Source organism: Marmota flaviventris, chromosome 18, assembly GCF_047511675.1.
Source record: "Marmota flaviventris isolate mMarFla1 chromosome 18, mMarFla1.hap1, whole genome shotgun sequence".
NCBI classification, from domain to species: domain Eukaryota; kingdom Metazoa; phylum Chordata; class Mammalia; order Rodentia; family Sciuridae; genus Marmota; species Marmota flaviventris.
The window spans coordinates 46,135,468-46,155,364 of record NC_092515.1 but is presented as its reverse complement, the minus strand read 5'-3'; the positions used below and the strand labels follow the sequence as shown (position 1 = coordinate 46,155,364).

The 19,897-nt window shown below is 51.9% G+C and overlaps 1 protein-coding gene across 1 annotated transcript in view; it reads left to right on the top strand.

The window, feature by feature from the left end:
- Positions 1-19,897, top strand: part of Atp6v0d1 (ATPase H+ transporting V0 subunit d1) — a 38,172-nt gene that overhangs the window by 12,481 nt on the left and 5,794 nt on the right. Inside the window, exons 2-3 of the mRNA XM_027953923.3 lie at positions 11,060-11,231; positions 19,597-19,775. Of these exons, the coding sequence (XP_027809724.1) occupies positions 11,060-11,231; positions 19,597-19,775 (351 nt within the window). The remainder of the gene's footprint in view (positions 1-11,059; positions 11,232-19,596; positions 19,776-19,897) is intronic.

Below are 19,897 nucleotides of genomic sequence, written 5' to 3'. Positions count from 1 at the left end.
GCTGAGAATGCCCAGGTTTCCCTCCCTATCCTCTTAGCCTCACCCCTCAGCTCTGTCTATACTGATGCTGGACAGACCAGTTCCTCATGCCAGATTTGCACCCACTTGGTTTCCATTTTGGTTTTCCTAGGCTCATGTTCCATAAATCCCCGTTCTTTATGAAACATTATTGCATGGCTCTACAGGTATCTGCAGCCCTGATGCTTGCAGGGATTGATGGCTGGGAAGATGTGGAACAGGAGTCTGAGTCATTATTAAATTGGAGGAACTGGAGCACCCTGTTGCCACCAGAGTGGGACTCCTCATTGTTGATCTTGCCATCCTTGCTTTGTCCACAAGGGGGTGCACATGTATCACTTTGCTGCCAGAGATCCTGGGGAAGGGGAGTGGCAGGACCCCAAGATGGCCCAGCTTCTTGCTCTTCCACACAACACTTGCTTTGGCTGGTGTCCTTTAGGACTCTGCCCTGGTCTTTACTTTCCAGTTGGGCTCTCAGATTATGTAGGGCTCATGGATAAGTGTTTCCTGGGTCTGTTCATCCCTTCCAGCTCTTACCGTTCTGTGCCATGGCTTCTAGGGATGGAAAGGAGAAGGACAGGGGACATTTCCTGATGCTATCTGTCCTGATGCCTGGTGTAGGATATTCCAGCTGTAACCACCAAACTGTCCTCATTTACACTGCCTGGGTCATGCTGGCAACTCTCAAGAGTTGGAGCAGCAGCCAAGCACAGTGTGATAGCTATGCACCCAGGGATCTTGGGGTCTCCAGATAGGAGCTTAAAACTTCCCAGGAATCAGAGCCATGCTTCTTAAGCTCCCAAAAGTGTCCTCTTCTATAGGTGCTTCCTATTCTTGCCCTGCCACTCTGGTCTGTCCAGGAGAGGCAAAATTCGCACTCAGGACAGACTCCTTCTTTGGTACTCTGAAGGATAGATACATAGGAGTATATGGGGCACATACTGGTACATATATGTAAGTGATTCTGGGAGAGCCCAAGCCTGGGATCCAAATTCCAAGAAAACACTGTAGATCCTGAAGTTATGCAGGGAATGGGGTTGTAATCAAGTGATTGACAACTCTCCTCCCCCATCTGGGGGCCTTTCCATTGGCTTTCCTGACCTCTGCCTTGGCCAATTCTTACTCCTTGCCCTACACCTTTTTTTTTTTTTTTTTTTTTTTAATATGTCCTGCCCTAGAATGTTGGCCATCTTCCTTTTTTATTTTTTTGGTACTGGGGATTGAACCCAGGGGTGCTTTACCACTTAGGCACATTCCCAGCCCTTTTATTCTTTATTTTGAGACAGTCTCAGTAAGTTGCTTAGGGCACTAAGTTGCTGAGATTGGCCTTGAACTTGCAATCCTCCTGCCTCTTTGCCTGTTGGTGGCATGCACCACCAAGTTCTGCCATTTTCTTCTTTTAGAACCAGAAAAATCAAGGCTCTAAAGTGCTATGTTAAGGTAGACTACTATTGCGTATCCCAAATCCATGCTCTGCCTGTTCACACTCAGCACCCCACAGATCCTCTGAAGGTCTGTAGAGGAGGGCTTAAGGGCCTGGGCTGCCCCTGTGTGAATGTGGGTTATCCTGAGGACAGCCAGGCAGACTTGCGGCAGGGGAAAGGGTGTCAGTGGGGAACAGTCCTGACTGGGTGCCAGGCACTGCTTTCCTGGCCAGCTGTGGCTAGGCCCTGGGTACTTGCCCAGACCTCATCCCCCTTGGACATTCAGGCCATGGTTTTAGGCCTTGACCTCAGCTGAGGCCTTATATTTGGCTGGCTGATGGGGCTTCCCCTCTGAGCAGTCATCTGTGGTGTCCTTGCTGCTGCAACTCAGCCTGTGCTGCTGTGACAGTTTCACAGCCCTGGGGCGTACCCTGTACCTGCCAAACACCAAGGCTGTTCTGTGTGTGCTCAGGCCACAAGTCTCACCTGAAGCCCTGAATGGCCCTCAAAGGTTGTGTTACAGGGAGTCAGGGTGACCCAGGCCTGACCAAACTGGAACAGTAGCAGAGTTGGACAGGTTCCCCAAGATAACTTATACAACCACCTTATGAGGAAAATTGAGGCCTAGATAAAATTAAAGGCTTAGTCTCTGGACACCTATCTTGGCTCCAGGTCCAATCACTCTTATGTTCTGTGGGTTTTTTTTTTTTTTTTCCTTTAATTTTTCTTACTTTTATTTTGAGATAGGGTCTTGCTAAGTTGCACAGGCTGGTCTTTGACTTACAGTCCTGCCTTATCCTCCCAAGTAACTTGGATTAGAGTAGCTGGGATTTCAGAGTAACTGGGATTATAGGCATGCACTCTCATGCCTGGCCATTAATTCTTTCATTTGTTTACTCAAAGCTTCTTGGGCTATCTCTCAGTACACCTAGCCCTTGACTTAATGATCAGGGCAAAGAAGCCCTGCTTCTGGAGTCCTTACTGTTCCCTCAGGGCTTCTCATAGAAAATGTAGCTTGGAGCTTAATGGGTGGAAGTAGAGGAATTCAGATGAGTTGCAACTCATGACTTATTACAGTCTGTCAGGTCGTAGTAACAGCTCACCTGTTTTCTCTACCCCTAAATCTTTAAGCTTTAAACTATCTTCCATGTGGACAGGTCTAGGGGAACAGAGGATCCTGAAATTCTCTCCTTCAGGCCAGGCCCAGACTCCCTGCCTCTACCTCCCATCTGGACCTAGCTTCTACCCCAAATATGTGACCACCTACCTTCCAGGGTCCAGCTTAGGATCACAGTGCTGATAATGCTCAATCAGGCATATATTCTGCTACCCCTGCATATCCTTGGGTAGGTGGACGAGGAGTCCTGGGATGCTATATAGGACCAGCCTGTGTGGTTACTGCCACTGCTTACTTCCTGCCTGGTCCAAGCCTCTTGGCTCTTCTGGGCATGGGATGGATCACTCTGCCACCGGACCTGGGGGCTCTGTGCGTTTTCTATGAGCTTCAGGGAATGGGGCTCTATACTCAGAGTATCATATCCTCACAGCCCAAATGAGGCTTGCTCACCTGAGCCCATCCACAGGGTCTAGGTCAAATGCAAAACTAATATTTCTTACTCTCTCCTTTGGGCTGGCTCTAGACACCATGGAATTTGCAGGATGCTCCAGCCAGGACCCAGCCTGACCTGACTTAAACTCACTGAGAACAGCAGCCCTAGAGTTACCCTTCACTCTCATCTAAGTGAACCTTTGCTTTCCTTCACATTCTTCCTCCAGAGTTCTGTGTATGTAGAACAGAGTTCAGCATCAAGGACTGACAGGATTACTCAGGTGGTGTAGGTCTGCTGACCTAGGAGCTGAATGTAGACACGGGTCAATTTTTTAGCACAACTCACTGCCACAACTGGCCTTTCCTGGGCTGACACCTGACCAGACTATGCCGCTTTACCTCTCTTACTCATACTAAGGCAAACTGATGTCTTTGGGAAATACAAAGCTTCAACCTGCAGACTCTACAATTGCATTGGCAAACCTGGAGGAAAAAGCTTGCTCAAGGTCCAAGTGCAGGGCAGCAGTAGAGGAGGTGTGTCCCTGCCTCCCAGAGTTAATCTGAGTCTCCTGATTCTTGGGCTAGGCTGTGGCCCGGGAACATAGAGAAGCTATCCAGTAAGCCCTGTGTCTTTTGGAACATGCCAGTCCCATGGAGCCTTAGGGCCAGGATGGGGATGGCTAGCGAAGGCTGTCCAGTTGGATCTCTGCTCTATCAGAAGAGAGTGTCTTTAGAACTTGGCCTGGGTGAAGCAGTAACCAGTTTTGCCCCTCCCTTTGGCACATAAGGCCATCGCCTGCCTGGCACCCTTCTGACTGTCAGCTAAATTGACTTCCTCATAGGACGCAAAAGGTGTTTTCATTGTCCCAGCTATAGGGACGAGGTGTTCCTGAGAGAATACAGGTAATTAAATGTGGCTCCACTGCCACTTGCCACCTGTCCTAGAGCAGGGAGTAGGGTGGTGATTCCGAGGCAGACATCCTGCTGCCTCCTGGATTTGGGGGAGATGATCCTCTCACTGGATCTGTATATCTAATGTTGGTGGGGGGTACCACTGATGTCAGCTGGGCAGCCTCTGTGGGTTAGCCCCCTTGTCCCTGCCACCAGTGCCTTACCTCACTGAAAAGCCTCCAGTACAAAACAAAATGTGGTTCCAGGGACCAAGAAAGGAGAACTTACTGTCCTTTCCTTGAAGGAACCCTTCCTTAAGTCAACTGAAACTCAGTAACTTGCATGCAGCTGTGCCAGCAGTAGACTCCAGGTTCTTCCCAAGACTGCTGGCCTGCCAGCCTCGGGGCTTCCCATGGGGCAGACACCACTCTTAACTACGCTACAATCTGCCTGCTCCCTGAGACCCTAGGACTGTTGCTTAGGGCAGCCCAGGGTATGGTAGGTGGGACAGAGTTGGATATTAACCTTTGTCTATCCAGAGCTGTGGTCTTGCTGGTAAGTAAGATAACACATGAGCTTGGGGACAGACATCCCATATCTTGGGCTAGCCCTGTTCTCCCCCCCCCCCCCCCCCCCCCCGAGAGCAAGAGTGGGGACTGTGTGTTTACATGCCCATGCTGCACAAGGTCCCCTGCAGGCTATGACAGGCAGGAGGATATGCTAGAGCCCTGGAGGAAGGGTTGGGGTAGCCCATGGAAAGGAGGAACAGGCACATTCTGTGAAGGAGTAAGTAGGACAGCCTAAGCAACAGCCTGGAGTACAGAACACAAACCACCTGGCTGTGGGTGTTAGTTGGGAAGCTCTGGGTGGGATCCTGTCTGCCAGAGGGATGGGCTATAATATACTGTGCTCAAGGTCTCTCTAAACCACTGCCTCTGTTCATTGTCCATGTGGGTACCCTGAGGGCTGTCGTTGCAGGAACCAGGTGACCAGCCAAATAGTCTGAAACTTGACATTCTACAAGCTGTTTAGGGTCAAGCTGTGGGACAGGATCTGAATCCCCATCCTTGTGGCTCCAAAGCTCAGCGTTTCTAACCCCTCTACACAGCCTCCTAAGGAGCCATGTGAAATCAGTGGTCTAGCAGAATGGGTCTGCAGAGGGGTAATAGTGCCAGGGATCTGGATGGGGGAAGGGCAGGCATGTGAGGATGGAGAGAAGGTTGGCATTTGATAGGAAGAGTTCAAAAGCAGAGTTGATCAGTCAACTGATGTTACATGAGACTTGCAGGAAGCCTGCAATAGGCCCTGGCAGAGGCCCAGGGGCTGAAGAGGACACTCAGTCTGTGCTTCAGGCCCCAGGTAATCCCAGAGTTAATGGTTCCTATGCTGTGGCCCCCACACTGAGATTCCAGATGTGGTGTTCTGACCCTGCAGATCTAGCCAGCCAGTGCACACATCTGCTTTGGAGCTAATGTGAAGAAGAGGTCTCCCCGGTCTTCCAAGCCCAGAGGGGAGGCTCAGGCACAGTACATATATCCAAAAAGGACAGGATGGTACAGGCTCCATTGGGCCACTAGGCTGGCCATCTCTCCACAGCTGTTCATCTGAGTTTTCATGCTTTGAGCCTCTGGAAGTCAGCATTGGAGGTAGAATCCAGGTCCTCAAAGCAGACTCCTCAACCATTGCCTAGGGGAGTGGTAGAATAGGTTCCACAGCCCTGCATCCTTGCAGTGAATGGCAGGGCGGGCATACTAGGCTCTAGGGAGCTTGTTCTCACATCTGGTTTCATTCAGTGGGCCACAATTCCTGAAAACCCCTGAGCTCCCCAGGAGAGCTTCGTTGAGTAACCTCTGGAAAAGCAGAAGTGAAGTCTGGGAACACAGTGTCCTCTCACACTCTGCCGTGGCCAGCTGGCCAGCAGGACCCCTCTGTGGGCCATGAGGCCATGGGTGAATGTAGAGAAGGGTCCACTCCACCTAGTGTACTGGTCTGGGGGCTGCCTCCCATGCTTTCTCGTCCCTGAGGCACATGGAACAAACCCCTGGTATGGACTAGGACCCTCCTTTCCTGCCCCTCCTGGCCCTTGGGGAGGAGCTGCTTCAGCCAAGGGGCTGGAGAAGCCATGTGCTACCTGCCCCCTGGGAGCTCTGGAGGGGCCAAAGATCCCCTTCAGGTTTGGCAGAATCAAGGAAAACCTTCAGGAAGTGAGTGGGGGCAGGGCTGCCCAGCTGCCGCCTCTAGGTCCTGGCTGGGACTGACTGCCAAGCCCATATTTTGTTCCACACAGAGTAGAGTGCACTGGTAAGGCTGGGGGTTCCCAAGGCTCTCTACTAATTGGGAGCCTGGAGTCAGCAGTGCTAGCTAGGGCCAGGGCCTTGCTGCTGAAAGGTTCTGACCCATGAGACCAGGGATTAGGGGTCAGCAGAAGGGTAGTGAGGGACAGATGGAATCCATGGGACCAGCTTGCGTCTGGTGCATACTGATGATCCCCTGAAGAAATAGCCACACCAAATGGGTATTGAGCTGCAGCCTTCCCAGGTACTTTCAGAAAGCTCAGCTGGAGTCGGGGTATTGGCCTTTGGCACAGGCAGCCTCAGGGTGGAAGGGCTGCCCTGTGGAGGAGAGAAGGCAAAGGCTTTCACTTTCCAGGCTGGGGGTGTGTCTTCCCACCCAGCCCAGCCTCTCTGGCTGAGCCTGAAGAAACAGCCCTGTTTCCTACTCTTTGAGGGCTTCTCTCTAGGGCAGCCTGTGGACTTCCTGGAGCATTTGCAGGAAGCTGAGGTGACAGGAAGTTGACACTAGCCAGAGAAAAGCACTGGTAGGCCAGAGTGTCAAGGGCTGAGGCAATGTAAGGGTTGAGGGCATGGGGCCTCATAGGCTGTGGGAGGAGACAAAACTCTAGCTCCAGGGCTATGAGGGCCACTGGATGAAGATGACAGTGATATGTTGGAGTTGGAGAATTTCAGTCTGATGATGGTATAGAGAGTAGACCTGGGGGCAGACAGCCAAGGTGTGGGGCAAGAGACCCGGGTCGTGCCAGGAGATGAAGTTGGGGATGGGGGAAGTCAACAGAACATCGAGTTCAAGTTCAACAGGAGTGCAAGAGGCAGCAGAATGCTGGAAGGTCCTGGGACCAGGGTGGTAAGGAGCAAGCCCAGGTCCTAAGCAGAGGCTGAAGACGCTGGAAAACTGAATTGGTTGGCTTCCTCAGAGGCGGGGTTTAGGTCAGACTGCAGAGAGAACTTCCTGATAGCAATGACATCTTTTTAAGCATGAGAAATCAGTCTCTCAGGAAGTCTTGCTATGAGAGATCCCAAGCTGGCCAGACACTCCTGGTGCCGGGCCACTGATGGGAGGATTTGGGGTAGACAGCTGGGCTTGTGGGTAGACCAGAATGGTCCCCCGAGTCTGCTCTAACCAGAACACTGTTCATGCTTCAGCCTGGGCACGTCTGGGCCTCTCAAGGGCTGTCACCAGGCTGTCAGGCTGCCGAGCCCAGGGCCCAGAAACAGAACTAGCCCCTGCCTTCCCAGAGCCCCTGCTGTCCTTGGCTGCCCTTGGTGGCTGGGCCAGGACTGGGTGGCCAGGTCTCCCACGAAGCTCTCTATAAGTTCCAGGCCTTTCCTCCTGTACTAGAACCCTGCCCCCAGTCATATCTCCTCCTCCACATCCTTCAGAGAGAGCAGGAAGCTAGGGAGGAGAGGGCGTCCTAACCGGCCTTGTCCTAACCCTGGCCAGGCCTCTCTGAAGTGCTTGGGGCTGCCAGCCATTGGGTCCGGGCGCCAGGTTTCTCTACCCGGGTCAGAGCTGGTTTAGAAGCCCTGTGTGGTCGCCTCGTGGGCGAGCTGAGGGATCCGCCTGCCTGCCTCTCTCTAAGTCGCCTTCTTGGCTGGCAGGCTGTCCCTTTTCCCTGGGTCACAGGCAGACATGGGGCTTGGCCAGGGAAAGTGGTCTGGAACGGCCCTTTGACATTGTCCCTGGGGGCTTTTAAAATTGAGTTTCCTGGTAAGGAAGACTCCTCTGGTCTTGGGCAGGATTCTCAGTAGAGTCTCCCGGGTTTGCTCTGATCTGACACACGCCAGCAGAAACCATCCGGCCGCCTGCATTCCAGCAGTGCTTGGAGCCACGGTTCCCCAGATGCAGTGTCAGCAGAACGCAGCAGCCAAGGCACAGGGGTGTTTGCTCTGAGGCCCATACTAAGCCCAAGGGATGGGAGGCATACAAAGGAGAGTGCCTGGCTCTGCCTTGCTCATTCATGTGCACACATTCCTAGTTTCTCTTGGAAGGAATGGCTTGTACCACAAATGGTGCTTGAGGGACTTGTCACTGAGTCATGACAGTCTAGTCTTATGATTGGCAGGTCAGCAGTGGGTGTTCAGGTGGCCTGCAAGGCCAGCTCCTTTGCCATCAGCCAGCTCTTCTGGGACTAAAGGCTGTCTGGCTAGTTGTACCTGAAAGGCCTATCCTGGGCCAAAGGCTGTGGAAGAATGTGGGAAAAGAGTTGCAGAGTACTGGGGGAGACCAAAGCTAGAGAATCCACCAGGCCTTCACTATATCCCTTCCCCTCTACACCCCAACTGGAACTGTGAACAGGATTTTGCCTCTGCCTGATTTCCTGTCCTGCGAAATGGATGTGTCTGGGAGGTTCAATGCAAAGGTTACTCCTGGCCTTGGGCTGAGTCTACTGCATGACCTATGTTTTTCCACTTAAAGTGGGTCTGAAATGAAGAGTGGCACCTGACCAGTGCCAGGTATTGGATGGAGAGTCACAGAGGCTAGAGATGGGAAAAGGTGCTTGGCAGTGGCTGCACTAGCCTTTCAAGGGAGAGGAGCCATGTGGAGCAAAAGTGGGGACTGGGGTAGGGGAAGTTTCACACTGCAAGAGAGCTCATGAGGATCGGAAGTGGGAGGTGATAGCCTGCTCAGGAAAGCCTCCCAACAGCATGTGCCAAGGCTCCGAAGGGCAGGGTGTGCACAGATGCCTGAGGAGGCCTGGTCCTCCGTAATTGGATGGGAGGGATTGGGAGGTTGGGCTGAGGTCCAGAGCCGGACTTGCTATCCCAGAAAATAGAGAACTGGGTTTACCCTGGGGTCCTCCTTGTGTATCTTTCCTGACCCCAGGCCCAAGCTGTTAGTGGAAGAGAAGTTTCATGGCCTGAGAAGGGCTCTCAGCTTGCTGCAGGGAGTGCATGGATAAATGGACAGATTTGCCAGACAGTTTGACCCAGAATACCACATGCCAGTCCTGACTGCTAGGTGCCATTCATTTTGCAGCTTTCCCTAATGAAGTTTTTGGTGATTGCTGAGCCTAGACAGAAGCTCTGTCCATGGTTGTTTTTTTTTTTTCCCCCCTAGTATCACAGTGTTTGTTAATAGACACAAGTATCTAAAATCAGGGTAGGAACATGATTTGATGAATTCAGCAGACTTTGTTTCAGTACTGTAATAAGGGGAACCAATTCAATATTTTTACCATTTGTTTCACACCCACAAAAAACATTTTAGGGCATTAACAATGTTTCAAAACCAATCAATTTGCACAAATAAGCCATGTTTCTTTTAAGACTTGTATATTTATCCAAGGTTAAGATTATTAAAATCTAGCACATAAGTCCATTTATAGAGGTAGAAATACAGGCAATATACTACTATGGTAGTAACTATCAATTACAATTGAGATTTTTTTTTTAAATAAAAACCAGTCAAATAATCAAACACTTCAACAACCCAAGTATTACTGAGCAAAGCACTTTCTTGCCCCCATGCTTTACTCTAGGAATAGCTGGGTTAGCCAAACTGGTTAGGATAGGGAAGGATAGAGCCCAAAGTAAGGGCTCATTGCAGAAGCCCTGAGTGATATAGCTGGGTGTGGCAGCAGGATCTGTGGGACAGGTTGGTCTCTCTCTACCTCATCTTGCCTTTTCTTCTGTTTGCTCTTGGGTGGCCATGGGAGAAGAGTAGACATGAATGGCAGTGTGAGAGTGAAGGTAACAGGTTCCTCCTGAAGACTCTCCTTCAAAAGGTTAAAGTCCTCTGTCAGTGCCTGGGAGGACATGAGTACTGCCTGCTACCAGCCCACCTACCGGACACACAGGTGGACTGTGTTCACCACAGCAGCTTGTACACCTCCCTCTATGCCCTCTCTCATGTACTTTTTTTTATCTCCTTTAGCACACTTGACTGCGGGCTGGGTGCATTCTTTTGATGGGGTACAGCAGGAAGGACTTCACAGGGGTTCCTTAAACCTATAGAAAGGTTGCATATTCTACCTCCCGTTTTCTCTAAGCATCCCAGGATTGCATGGCTTTCTGAGCCCAAAGGACAATGAAGGAGGCCTTGGGGAAGCATACGGAAATGGTCACAAGTGTAGTCCCTCCTATCATCCCTTGGCAACCTCCCCAAGGGATGGAGTAGTATGCATTCGCCAAGCAGCAGAAGCCAGAGTTGACTGGTAGACACACACATGCATGCACACATGCACGCACACATGTCCCTTCCTAATCACTGCCATCACTGCCATATCCCTCATATCAAAATCCAGGAGTAACTTAACTGCTATTTTCACCCACTGTCTCCCATCTTTCATTCATTCTGCAATAATTTCCTGAGTATGAACAAACAGCAGAGCATACTCTGTTCTATGCTTTAGAATACCACAGTGACCCAGACTCCCTGTCCTCATGGAACTTATGTGCCCTGTATCAGGTGGGGTAAGTGCTACAAAGAAAAATGACAGGTAAATGAACAGAGTGAGAGGACTGCAGGAGAGGCCTTGAAAGAGCGGGTGTTTAAGGAAAGATATGAAGGAAGGGATGGCCCTGGAATGCAGGGCTCTTCTCATATTCTGTTTTAGGTTAGGTCCTCAAAGGTTGTGGGTAATGAATGGAACCTTGGGTTGAGGTTTCCCAACCTTGTCATCTTGGGGCACAATTGTTCTACTTGTGCTTGTATGCTGGGGCCAGTGTGCTGCCTTTTAGCCTGAGGAATTGGGACATCTCCAAGGTCCTGGTCTGGCTGCCCTGCGATAGGCCCTGAGCCATCAGGCAGATGGAACTTAGGGTAGCAGCAGGACAGAGTTGCAAGGGAGAGGCTGGGCCAAATTGTGTGGGAATGGGAACGTGGTACATTGGGGGAGGTTCCATAAGGCTAGTCCTCACCCTCTTCCCTTGGATTTCAGACTTGAAATTGCACCTGCAGAGCACAGACTATGGCAACTTCCTGGCTAATGAGGCATCACCTCTGACAGTGTCAGTCATTGATGACCGGCTCAAAGAGAAGATGGTGGTAGAGTTTCGCCATATGAGGAACCACGCCTATGAGCCACTTGCCAGCTTCCTGGACTTCATTACGTGAGTGAGCCCCCTTGTCCTGGGCAGAGTAGCTACACTGACATGATCTGGCCCCAGCATGGCTTAAGTCATATGTCTTCATGCCTCTGTCAGCTGTCAGACTTTATGATAGCTCTGTCAGGTCAGCTGTCATCAAGCAGGGTCCTCATGGGCTGTGTAACTGAACTGGTCATTCAACAATTCTGGACCTCCAGGTCACAGTCCGTTAAATGGGGTCACCAGCCTCTTTCCTTATAACACCTAGCCTGGTCTTAAAGAGATTGGGGTGGGGAACCAGGGAAAATGGGAGCTCTTTTTTTCACTTACCCTACAGCATTCACTCTGAACACTCAACAGGCTTCCCCTTCTGCTGCAGTGAAGGGTCAGGGTATGGACAGAGGTCTGACAAGCCAGTTCTTTGAATAGGCCATGCAGGCCCTCTGGCCCTTTTTGGGCTGAGATCCCTTTCCATCTATTCTGATCAGGGCCTGGATCTCAGGGAGATTAGGCAGGGGTACAGGTTGGGGAAGGCTGAATGCCATGCTGCCTTTCCCAGTTCTGGACCAAGCCAACAGGAGTCAGGTGGGCCAGGATCCCATGTTTATAACCCTTGGTTGCACCAGCTTCCCCATCATAACCCTTGGGTGGGCTCTGCCTACAGTAAGGCTCTTCTCTACAGCTCCTGGGGAAGCTTAGCAGAGGAGAGGACCCTAGCCCTACATACAGGCTGGAAGCGGGTGTTTGGACTAGGCAGTCATTGTATGCTTGCTATGTGTGCCTGTAGACACAGGGAGGTAGAAAGGCTTCCTCTGCAGGGAGAGTCCAGAAGCCATGAGCCAGAGCCTGGCAGACAAAGAAATAACCCAACCCCAGGTAGCTATGCTACCCAGCTGCAGAATAGTCATTAGAGATTAGCCTTGAGTATGCTTTATACCCATGGCATGTGAGTGTGTGTCATTGTGGGAAAGCATTTCCCTGCACTCTGCTAGGTATTGTCTAGCTTTTCCATTCCATGATTAGGATGCTCCCACCCTCTTCCTTGGGAGTAGGCATACCACTCCATTTGTCCCTTCAGGAATCAGGTGAGATGCCTGCTGTCTGGTCTTATTCCTGTCCCCAGCAGGGAGCAGCCACTTGCACAGGATCCACTTGCTCAAATGGGGGCTTTAGCTAGAGGTTTCTATCCTCAAGGAAGAGCCAGCCACAGCCTGGGACACCTAAAGAGCCAAGCTGACAAGCAGGCCCCCTCCAGGTCACAGACCTTCCCTAGCAGCCTCTCTACTATTTTTTTTTAATTATTTTTTATTTTTTAGTTGTCAGCGGACCTTCATTTAATTGATTTATTTATGTATTTATACATGGTGCTGAGGACTGAACCCAGTGCTTCACACATGCTAGGCAAGCACTCTAGCACTGAGCCACAACCCCAACCCCTCCCTAGTATTTTAACTGGGCCCATCCTCACACTGCCATGGCCCCTGAGGTCAAGATATGCCAACATGGACCTACTTGGGCAGGAAGCCAGAGGTGGAGTATATCATGTGCTGCTGCATTGGAAGGTCACACTGCAGAGTGCCATCTGTCACCCAACTCTTGGCCTGGCCTGTGTGTCTCCTGTCTTAAGGCCAGAGCTGAGGACATACCAGGAAGCAATGCGTTTATTGTCAGAGCCCAGCCTTCACCTTTGGCTTGTTTGCACAAGGTTATTTCAACTTCCTGGTGAATGTTATGGTCTTGTCAGGTAGGCCGGCCAGGGGAAGCTTGACCCTATAGTGATCAGAGGGTATTGGTCATCTATCTTGCTGCCATTTGCCCACCTGCCTGTACATCTAACTCCTGGCCTGACTTGGTGTCAGCCTGCCGGGCCACGAAACTAGAGAAGGCTCCGAGTGTGACTGAGACAAAGCAGCTGCCAGCTCTTTGCTGGAGGTTGGCTGTAAGCACCAAGTGTGCTTAAAGCAGCCAAGCACTATCCTGTGGCAGGCTGTCCAAATCCTCCACTTCCCGCCCCTTCCATTCATGGGTGATTGTGGCTCACAGCCTTCTCATCCACTCACTCCTGCCCTCACTTGGGAAAAGCTTAGCAGCCACGTGTCAGCCTGTCTGAGCCTATGGCTGCATATTCCCTGACCCCGTCATCTCCAATGACCTGCTCCTCTGCTCTCCGCTTCAGCCACCCCTACCAGTGGCAACCCAAGGCCATGTCACCACCTGGAACTGCTCCACCCCTGAATTTGCTGAGTCAGACACCCCCTCTCTTACATAGCCTGTAACCACTGAGCTACAACCCACTCTCGGCCCCCTGTGGGACATGGGTTCAGAACTCAGCAGGATATTAGGCCTTGCTTTCTCCCCTTCTACTTCTTCTGTCTTGTTTCACACCCTCCCCAGCTGAGGATCTCTAGTCCATCATTTAAACTTTCTTCTGCCAATATCCTCAACTCTCTTGGCCGTCCAACTCGTGGTCCCACCCGGCTGGCAGCCCCCCAGCCCTGGAGGAATCCCAGCAGCCTCTAGCCTGGAGCTCCTCCCTCCACCTCCATTGTGGGAGCAAAGCTGGGAAAGCCTACCCTTGGGGGTGTCATCCCTGCTGCCAGATATGCATGCTTACCTACTCAGCTAGCCTTAGCTTGTCTCTGCCCAGCAGCCTCTTTCCCTTCTCAGCACCCGGAAGACCCCTGCCAAAGGTGAGAAGACCATCTCTCCATCTTAAACAGCATTTCTGTCCTGCCTGCAACCTCCACCTCTCTGGGCAGATGGCCCACCTCCTCCTCCACAAAGACAATAAAAGCCAGAATGCCTCCCAGCACTTCATCTGTATCTTCCCCAACAACTCTGTTTCAATGGAAGATGCACCCTTTTTACTCTGGGATCCTTCTACCAGTGTTCTGGATCCCCTCATCCTGCTCCCTGTACCCTGAGTGGCCACCCCTTTTCATTCCTGTATATGCAGCCATCTTTTCTTCCAGATTCCCTCCCAGCAGCTTCTAACACCATTCTCTAACATCATTAAAAACCCATTTCATGGAGCCTAAACTTTTACGTTGCCTGCCTGTTTTTCACCCTCCCTCCTATCCCTTGAATCTCCAGCCAGCTTCCAACAGTCCTATCAGTCTACCACAAGGCTTGACTAAGTCAGTCCTTGCCTTCATGTGACCAAGGTCGTCAGGCCTGGTCCCTAGGTAGCATCCAGCCCCCACTAGTATTCTGCCCCATCAGGTCATTCTGGTATGAGGAGTGTTGCAGAAATGGGTGAAGAAGCCTTCCTATAAGGCCTGTATCAGGGAATCCCCCAGACTTGGAATTCATGACTGGTTTCATAGGAGGTACCTATTTGATTGAGGGTTAGGTGTTTAAGGAAAAAATTGGGGGAAGGTGTTCTAGGCTGAGGGGACTACACATGTCCTGAGTAATGAGCCTTCTGCCCTCACAACATTCTCCAGGTGTGGTACCCCCTCTGAGGAGGAGGAAGCTACCTAGAAATGACCAGAGGAATGTCCCCAGAGAGGAGAGTGTGGTCCTCTAGGAGGTGGAAGCATCAACTAAATACCCCATCCTGGGCCATGGCCTTGTGCAGACAGGTGGCTCAGCTGGATATAGAGGGTGAGACCACCACAAAGGTCACTTAGCTCTATCCCTCAGAGAGCTTCTGCCTTCAGAGCTTCTGCCTACAGCTTCAAAGCCTGTAGGAACAGGCTTTGCAGGAGGTAATGAGTGCCCAATCACTGAAGGTATGTAAGCAAAAGCTGGTCAAGGCCTTCTCTGTCCTTCTGTGTGAGAGAGAGTATGCAGTGCTCTTGAAGATCCCAGTCAGCCTGCAACCAACACACAGGGCCAGTACCTGCTCTAGGCCAGACCCAGTGCTAAGGACACAGGGGAATACATAGACAATTCCTGGAAAGGCCTGTGGGCAGCTTCAGACAGGACAAGGGTTCAGAGGTGGTTTTTCAGCATTGGGAAGACTCCCTGATTAGATAGGGATGGAGAAGTCATTTGAGAGAGTGGGTGACCACAGTGGAGGCAACTGCCTGTCAAGGGATAGACAGTTTCCCTTGAAGCAGACCATCAGCATGTGGCCTTGAGATGACCCAACTCAATTTCATGATGCTAACATATTAATTTGTTACTATACCAAGGGCTCCTACCAGGCCCGGCCACTGACTTGCTCTGTGTTTTGGGATAGAGTTTGTGTTTTGTGGCTTTGGAGAAGATCTTGATTTGGGCCATTCCATGATATTTTTCCATAGGAGAGTCAGCTCTAGAAGAGAAGATAGGAGAGTTGCTTGTGGGAGGAGTGAGCCTGAGATCTGGCAAGTTCCTAGTCAGGGCCTTTCCCAGTGTGCAGCATCTGCCTGCAGCCTAGGTGCCCAGTAGCAGAACCTGAGTATGGGAAACTTTCACCAGCTGTGGGGGCTGAGGTCTCATCTCTCTTGTGTCATGGCCTCACTGCTACAAGCTGGAGTGAGCAACTGGAAGGAGGCCCAGGACAGTGGCTTCAAGTTTTCCAGAGGGCCTGTGGACACTTCTGCCATTCTTCTCAGAACATGTCACCCCTATCTTGGGCCCTACTTGGTCACAGAGGGGCATCAGGTTTCCCTGGGCCTCCCTGCTCTGATCCTCCAGTTCTCACTGTCCAAAAGCTGGGCTACTGGGTGAACTATTGGTATTTGCAGGCTGGGGCTCTTGCCTGCTGTGGACTCAGGGTCCCAGGATAGACTTGGTCCCTGCCTTGCAGAAGAGCCAGTACTGACACTGTTCTGAGCTTGTGGGGGAACATCTAGGAGTTCCTCAAGACCTAGAAAGTTCAAATCATGAGGGACAACCCAACCAGGCCTCTGGGGAGGGGCAGGATTTTAATGAGGAGAAGGTTAAAGCCTCACTACCTCTGCTATGAGACATAACTCACTCATCCTGATTGCAGAAGAGAAACAGGCTTGAGAGCTGGTGTGCTGAGGCCATAACAGATATTTCTGTTTACTTTCTATGCTGGACAGGGCTCTTCAGGATCCAAATGTAGTTGAGTATAGATATGGTTATTAGCAGCTCATGGGAGCTGCTATGGGGACTTTGGGTGGATAGGCTATCTGGGGTACCCAGTCATCATGGCCTCCTCCCCAGCACCAGGCCTGCCTTTCCAGGGCTGAGGAGACATGCTGCTCCAGCAGGTGGCAACAAAGGGCACAGTGGAGGGGCAGTGTTGGCTAGGGACTCTGAAGGCTTCTTGGAAGAAGTAACGTCTAAACTCCAGCCTGAGGCATTTGGGGGCTGGAGCTGGTTTGGAGGCACAGGGCAAGGGAGGGCCTCCGGACAGAGGATTTCAGACTGCCCCACCCCCACTCCACGAGGGCCTCTTTGGCCTGGCAGGCAGCCGGCCATCCACTCCCCAGCTGTCTTCCCCTGGAGGGAGATGCTGACCAGCTGGAACCTCATTTTCTTCTACTGAGGCCAAATGAGGGGAGGAATGGTGGAGTGGTTCTCTGGGGGCAGGGAGGCAGCTGCTGAAGTCAGGCAAGAAGGAGGAAGAGAGGGTTTCCTTGCCGGCTGAAGGCCTCAGCCTTGGCATAAGGTTGGGCCATGTTGTCTAGGTTTGTCCTGCCTCCCATCTCCCAGGAGAGAAGATTCTAACCCTCACTGGGCAGGTGAGGAAAGCAGGGTCCTCCACTATAGCAACTTCACAGCTGGCCCAGTGGGAGGGAAGTGCTGCGCCTAGCACAGGATCATCTGAGCTGGCCTGGCTTGCATAGAAAGGGGCCTTGGAAAGGTGTGAGTGGCACAACCATGAGTGGCCCAACATTTCCTTCTGTGATGAGCTAAGGTTTATAGCAAGACAGGCTATGAGGAGCCAGGACATTGTGGGGGTGGGGGACTACCACTGGCCTGTACATATGCTGTCACGGCTGAAAAGTAAATCACAGCTGGCCTGTTCCACATCATTGGAGGGACAACAGCAAAGCCAGATGGCAGCATCTTCCCACAGAATTCTCCTCTGAGGCTAGGCCAGGACCCTTAGGAGTGCCAAGGCACTTCTTTTGGGCCCTGATCCCAGCCTTGCCCTCAACCTAAACAGACTCCCTGAGTTATGGACAAGGTTAGGGGAGGTTTAGGAAGAAGAAGCTGGCTTATGGGGATCCCTCTGAGAAGATGAGGCTAGATGGGGTATGTAGAGCCAGGGTATGGGGTCCTGGACATGAATGAAGGTATATGGACAACAGTTGTAGGGAAAAACTCCTCTGCCTTATTTTTTTGTCAGGGCCTGGTATTGGCCTTCTCTGGGCTTTATCTCCCCTGACAGTGGGTCTAGTAGTTGTGGGATCACTTGGTTAATGTGGGTCCAAGGGATGTGCTTTTCTCCTCCCTGTCTGAAGGTGTGAGAACATAAAAGAACTTTCTTAGGGGCAGGTTCTTTGTGGCTATCTCAGGGAGTAAGATGGCAACAGTGGGACTAAATAGGGCATATGTGGAGTATCAAAAGCCAATGAGTTATCCTGAGGTGCATGAGATGCAGAAGGTATCAGGGACAGAAAGTGTATGCTGTCCAGGGAAGAGAAGATGCAGGCTGGAGCTGGAGAGCAAGGCATAAAACTCTGGCAGTCTTTCTCTGCAGTCCCTCCACTCTGCCAGCTCTGTGGGGTTGGGGGCAGGAGGCTGGCCATATGGGTCTCTTGGCTTGCAGCTGCAAATGGGCCCTGTCTGAGGCCCTCAGTTGGAAAGGGGGCTGTGTATTCTCAGTGCATATCCTGTAGCTGACCTAGCCAGACTGGGAGTGGAGAGAGGGCAGCTGCCTGGCCCTGAGCCCAGGAGAGCAGAGGTCATAGCAGGGCAGAGGGGGTGGGGGAACTAGGGGAATATGTAGCAAGCGGGGGAACTGGGGGTCAGGCCAGGACAGGAGCTGGGGCCTCCTCCTCCTGCTACCCTCTGGAGGGCCCTATGGGAGTATCCCCAAAGCCCTTTGAGCCAGGGCCTGAGCCCTGGGTTGCTACCTTCCTTTGCTTCTTGCTTCTGGGGACCACTTCCTACCAGGCCCTCACTGAACAGCCTGAGCACGGGTACTCACCATTCTGTCCCAGGGTAGGAACCTAGCTTCAGTCCTCCCAGAAGCCAGAATAAGACCTCTGCTCAGGGCCCAATTCAAAACAGCAGCCTCCACCCCAGCTCTCACCCTTCCATGGGCTAGCCTAGTCTTCAAGGACATTTTCTTGAGGCCTCATCCAGCTCCCATGTACCCTAAATTCATCCATGGTGACAGACTAGAGGATCGTTGTGGCTACTGCAGCCAGACTATGGCTGGGGCCCTCTCCCCTTTTTCATTCCATACCCTCATAGGTGACTACACAAACTCTCTTTCCCAGACCCATTCCTGGCCATGTCTTTTGGTTGGAAGCGGAGCATTGTCCCTTGCCAAGTCTGAATTGGTAGCCCCACCCTCCCTAGCTCCACAGCCCCCTCTGCTGTCCATGGACTCTCCAGAGTTGGCCTCCTGCAGGGCTCAGTCTAAGGTAGCCTCTGCCTAGAACTGACCTGAGCCCAGCCTTTCAGATCTCTGGGACTTGTCCAGACCCTCCTGGGCAGATGCCTGGCTCTGGTCTCGGGCCCTAGGGAGGAAGGTATTTTTGTCCCTTTGGAGTAGAGCTCTGTAGGTCTGCTTAACCTGGGCCTTCCCTCCACAGGGAACCTCTACTAGCTTCTGCTTGATGTTTCCTGGAGAAGTCTCCGCTCACCCCATCCTTTCCTCTCAGCCTTTCCTCATTTCACCACTGTGTCCCTCCAGGGTACTGTGATACTCCTTGCTTATATCCCCCTCGTGGGTACCTGGTGTTTGAGATGAAGCCAGGACCCTCAGCCTTGCCTGAGCCCCTTCCCCAGGTATTTCTCTGTTGGCAGTACTGCTCTGCCAGTGGCTGCACCCCTCCTCTCCCTTTACCAGTCTGACTGCTCAGTTCCTCAAATACAGCTTCATTCAGTGCGGGCCTCCAGGTCTTTGCACAAACTGTCCCTCCTTCCCAGAATACACTTTCAACTCACAGTCCTTTTCTCTCTCAGGCTCCTGAGCACACTCGCAGGCTAGATTGCATGCCTTACCTCTGTGTGTCCGTGGTTCCTGTGTCCTGTTATAACACTGTTCACACTCTCAGGGAGTTACCTGTCTTTCAATCCTTTGGGGGGCACGAATCCTTCATCACAAGAGCAATGCCATGTCTCTTCTGTGCTCCTGGTGCTGAGATGGGGGCAGGGGGCAGGAACTTGAAGGAAACTTGGTTAGAGAGGCCTAACCCTTTGGTTAGGGGTTAATGGCCCATGCAGGGTGGAGACAAGGACATGGTTGCTGCAACAGGCCTTCTAGGCCTCCACCCTGATAGGCTGTCTTGCTGTTGATTGTCTCCCACAGTTACAGTTACATGATTGACAATGTGATCCTGCTCATCACCGGTACACTGCACCAGCGCTCCATTGCTGAGCTTGTGCCCAAGTGCCACCCACTAGGCAGCTTCGAGCAGATGGAGGCCGTGAACATCGCACAGACACCTGCTGAGCTCTACAATGCCATTCTGGTGGACACACCCCTGGGTGAGCTGGGCAGTGGTCTCAGTGCTGGTGCCTTGGTGTGGGATTTGTGGACTGTTGGGGGCAGGATAACCCTGAACCAAAAAGGCAGACTTGCCTGCTGCTGCTCATCTTTGTCCTTCCTT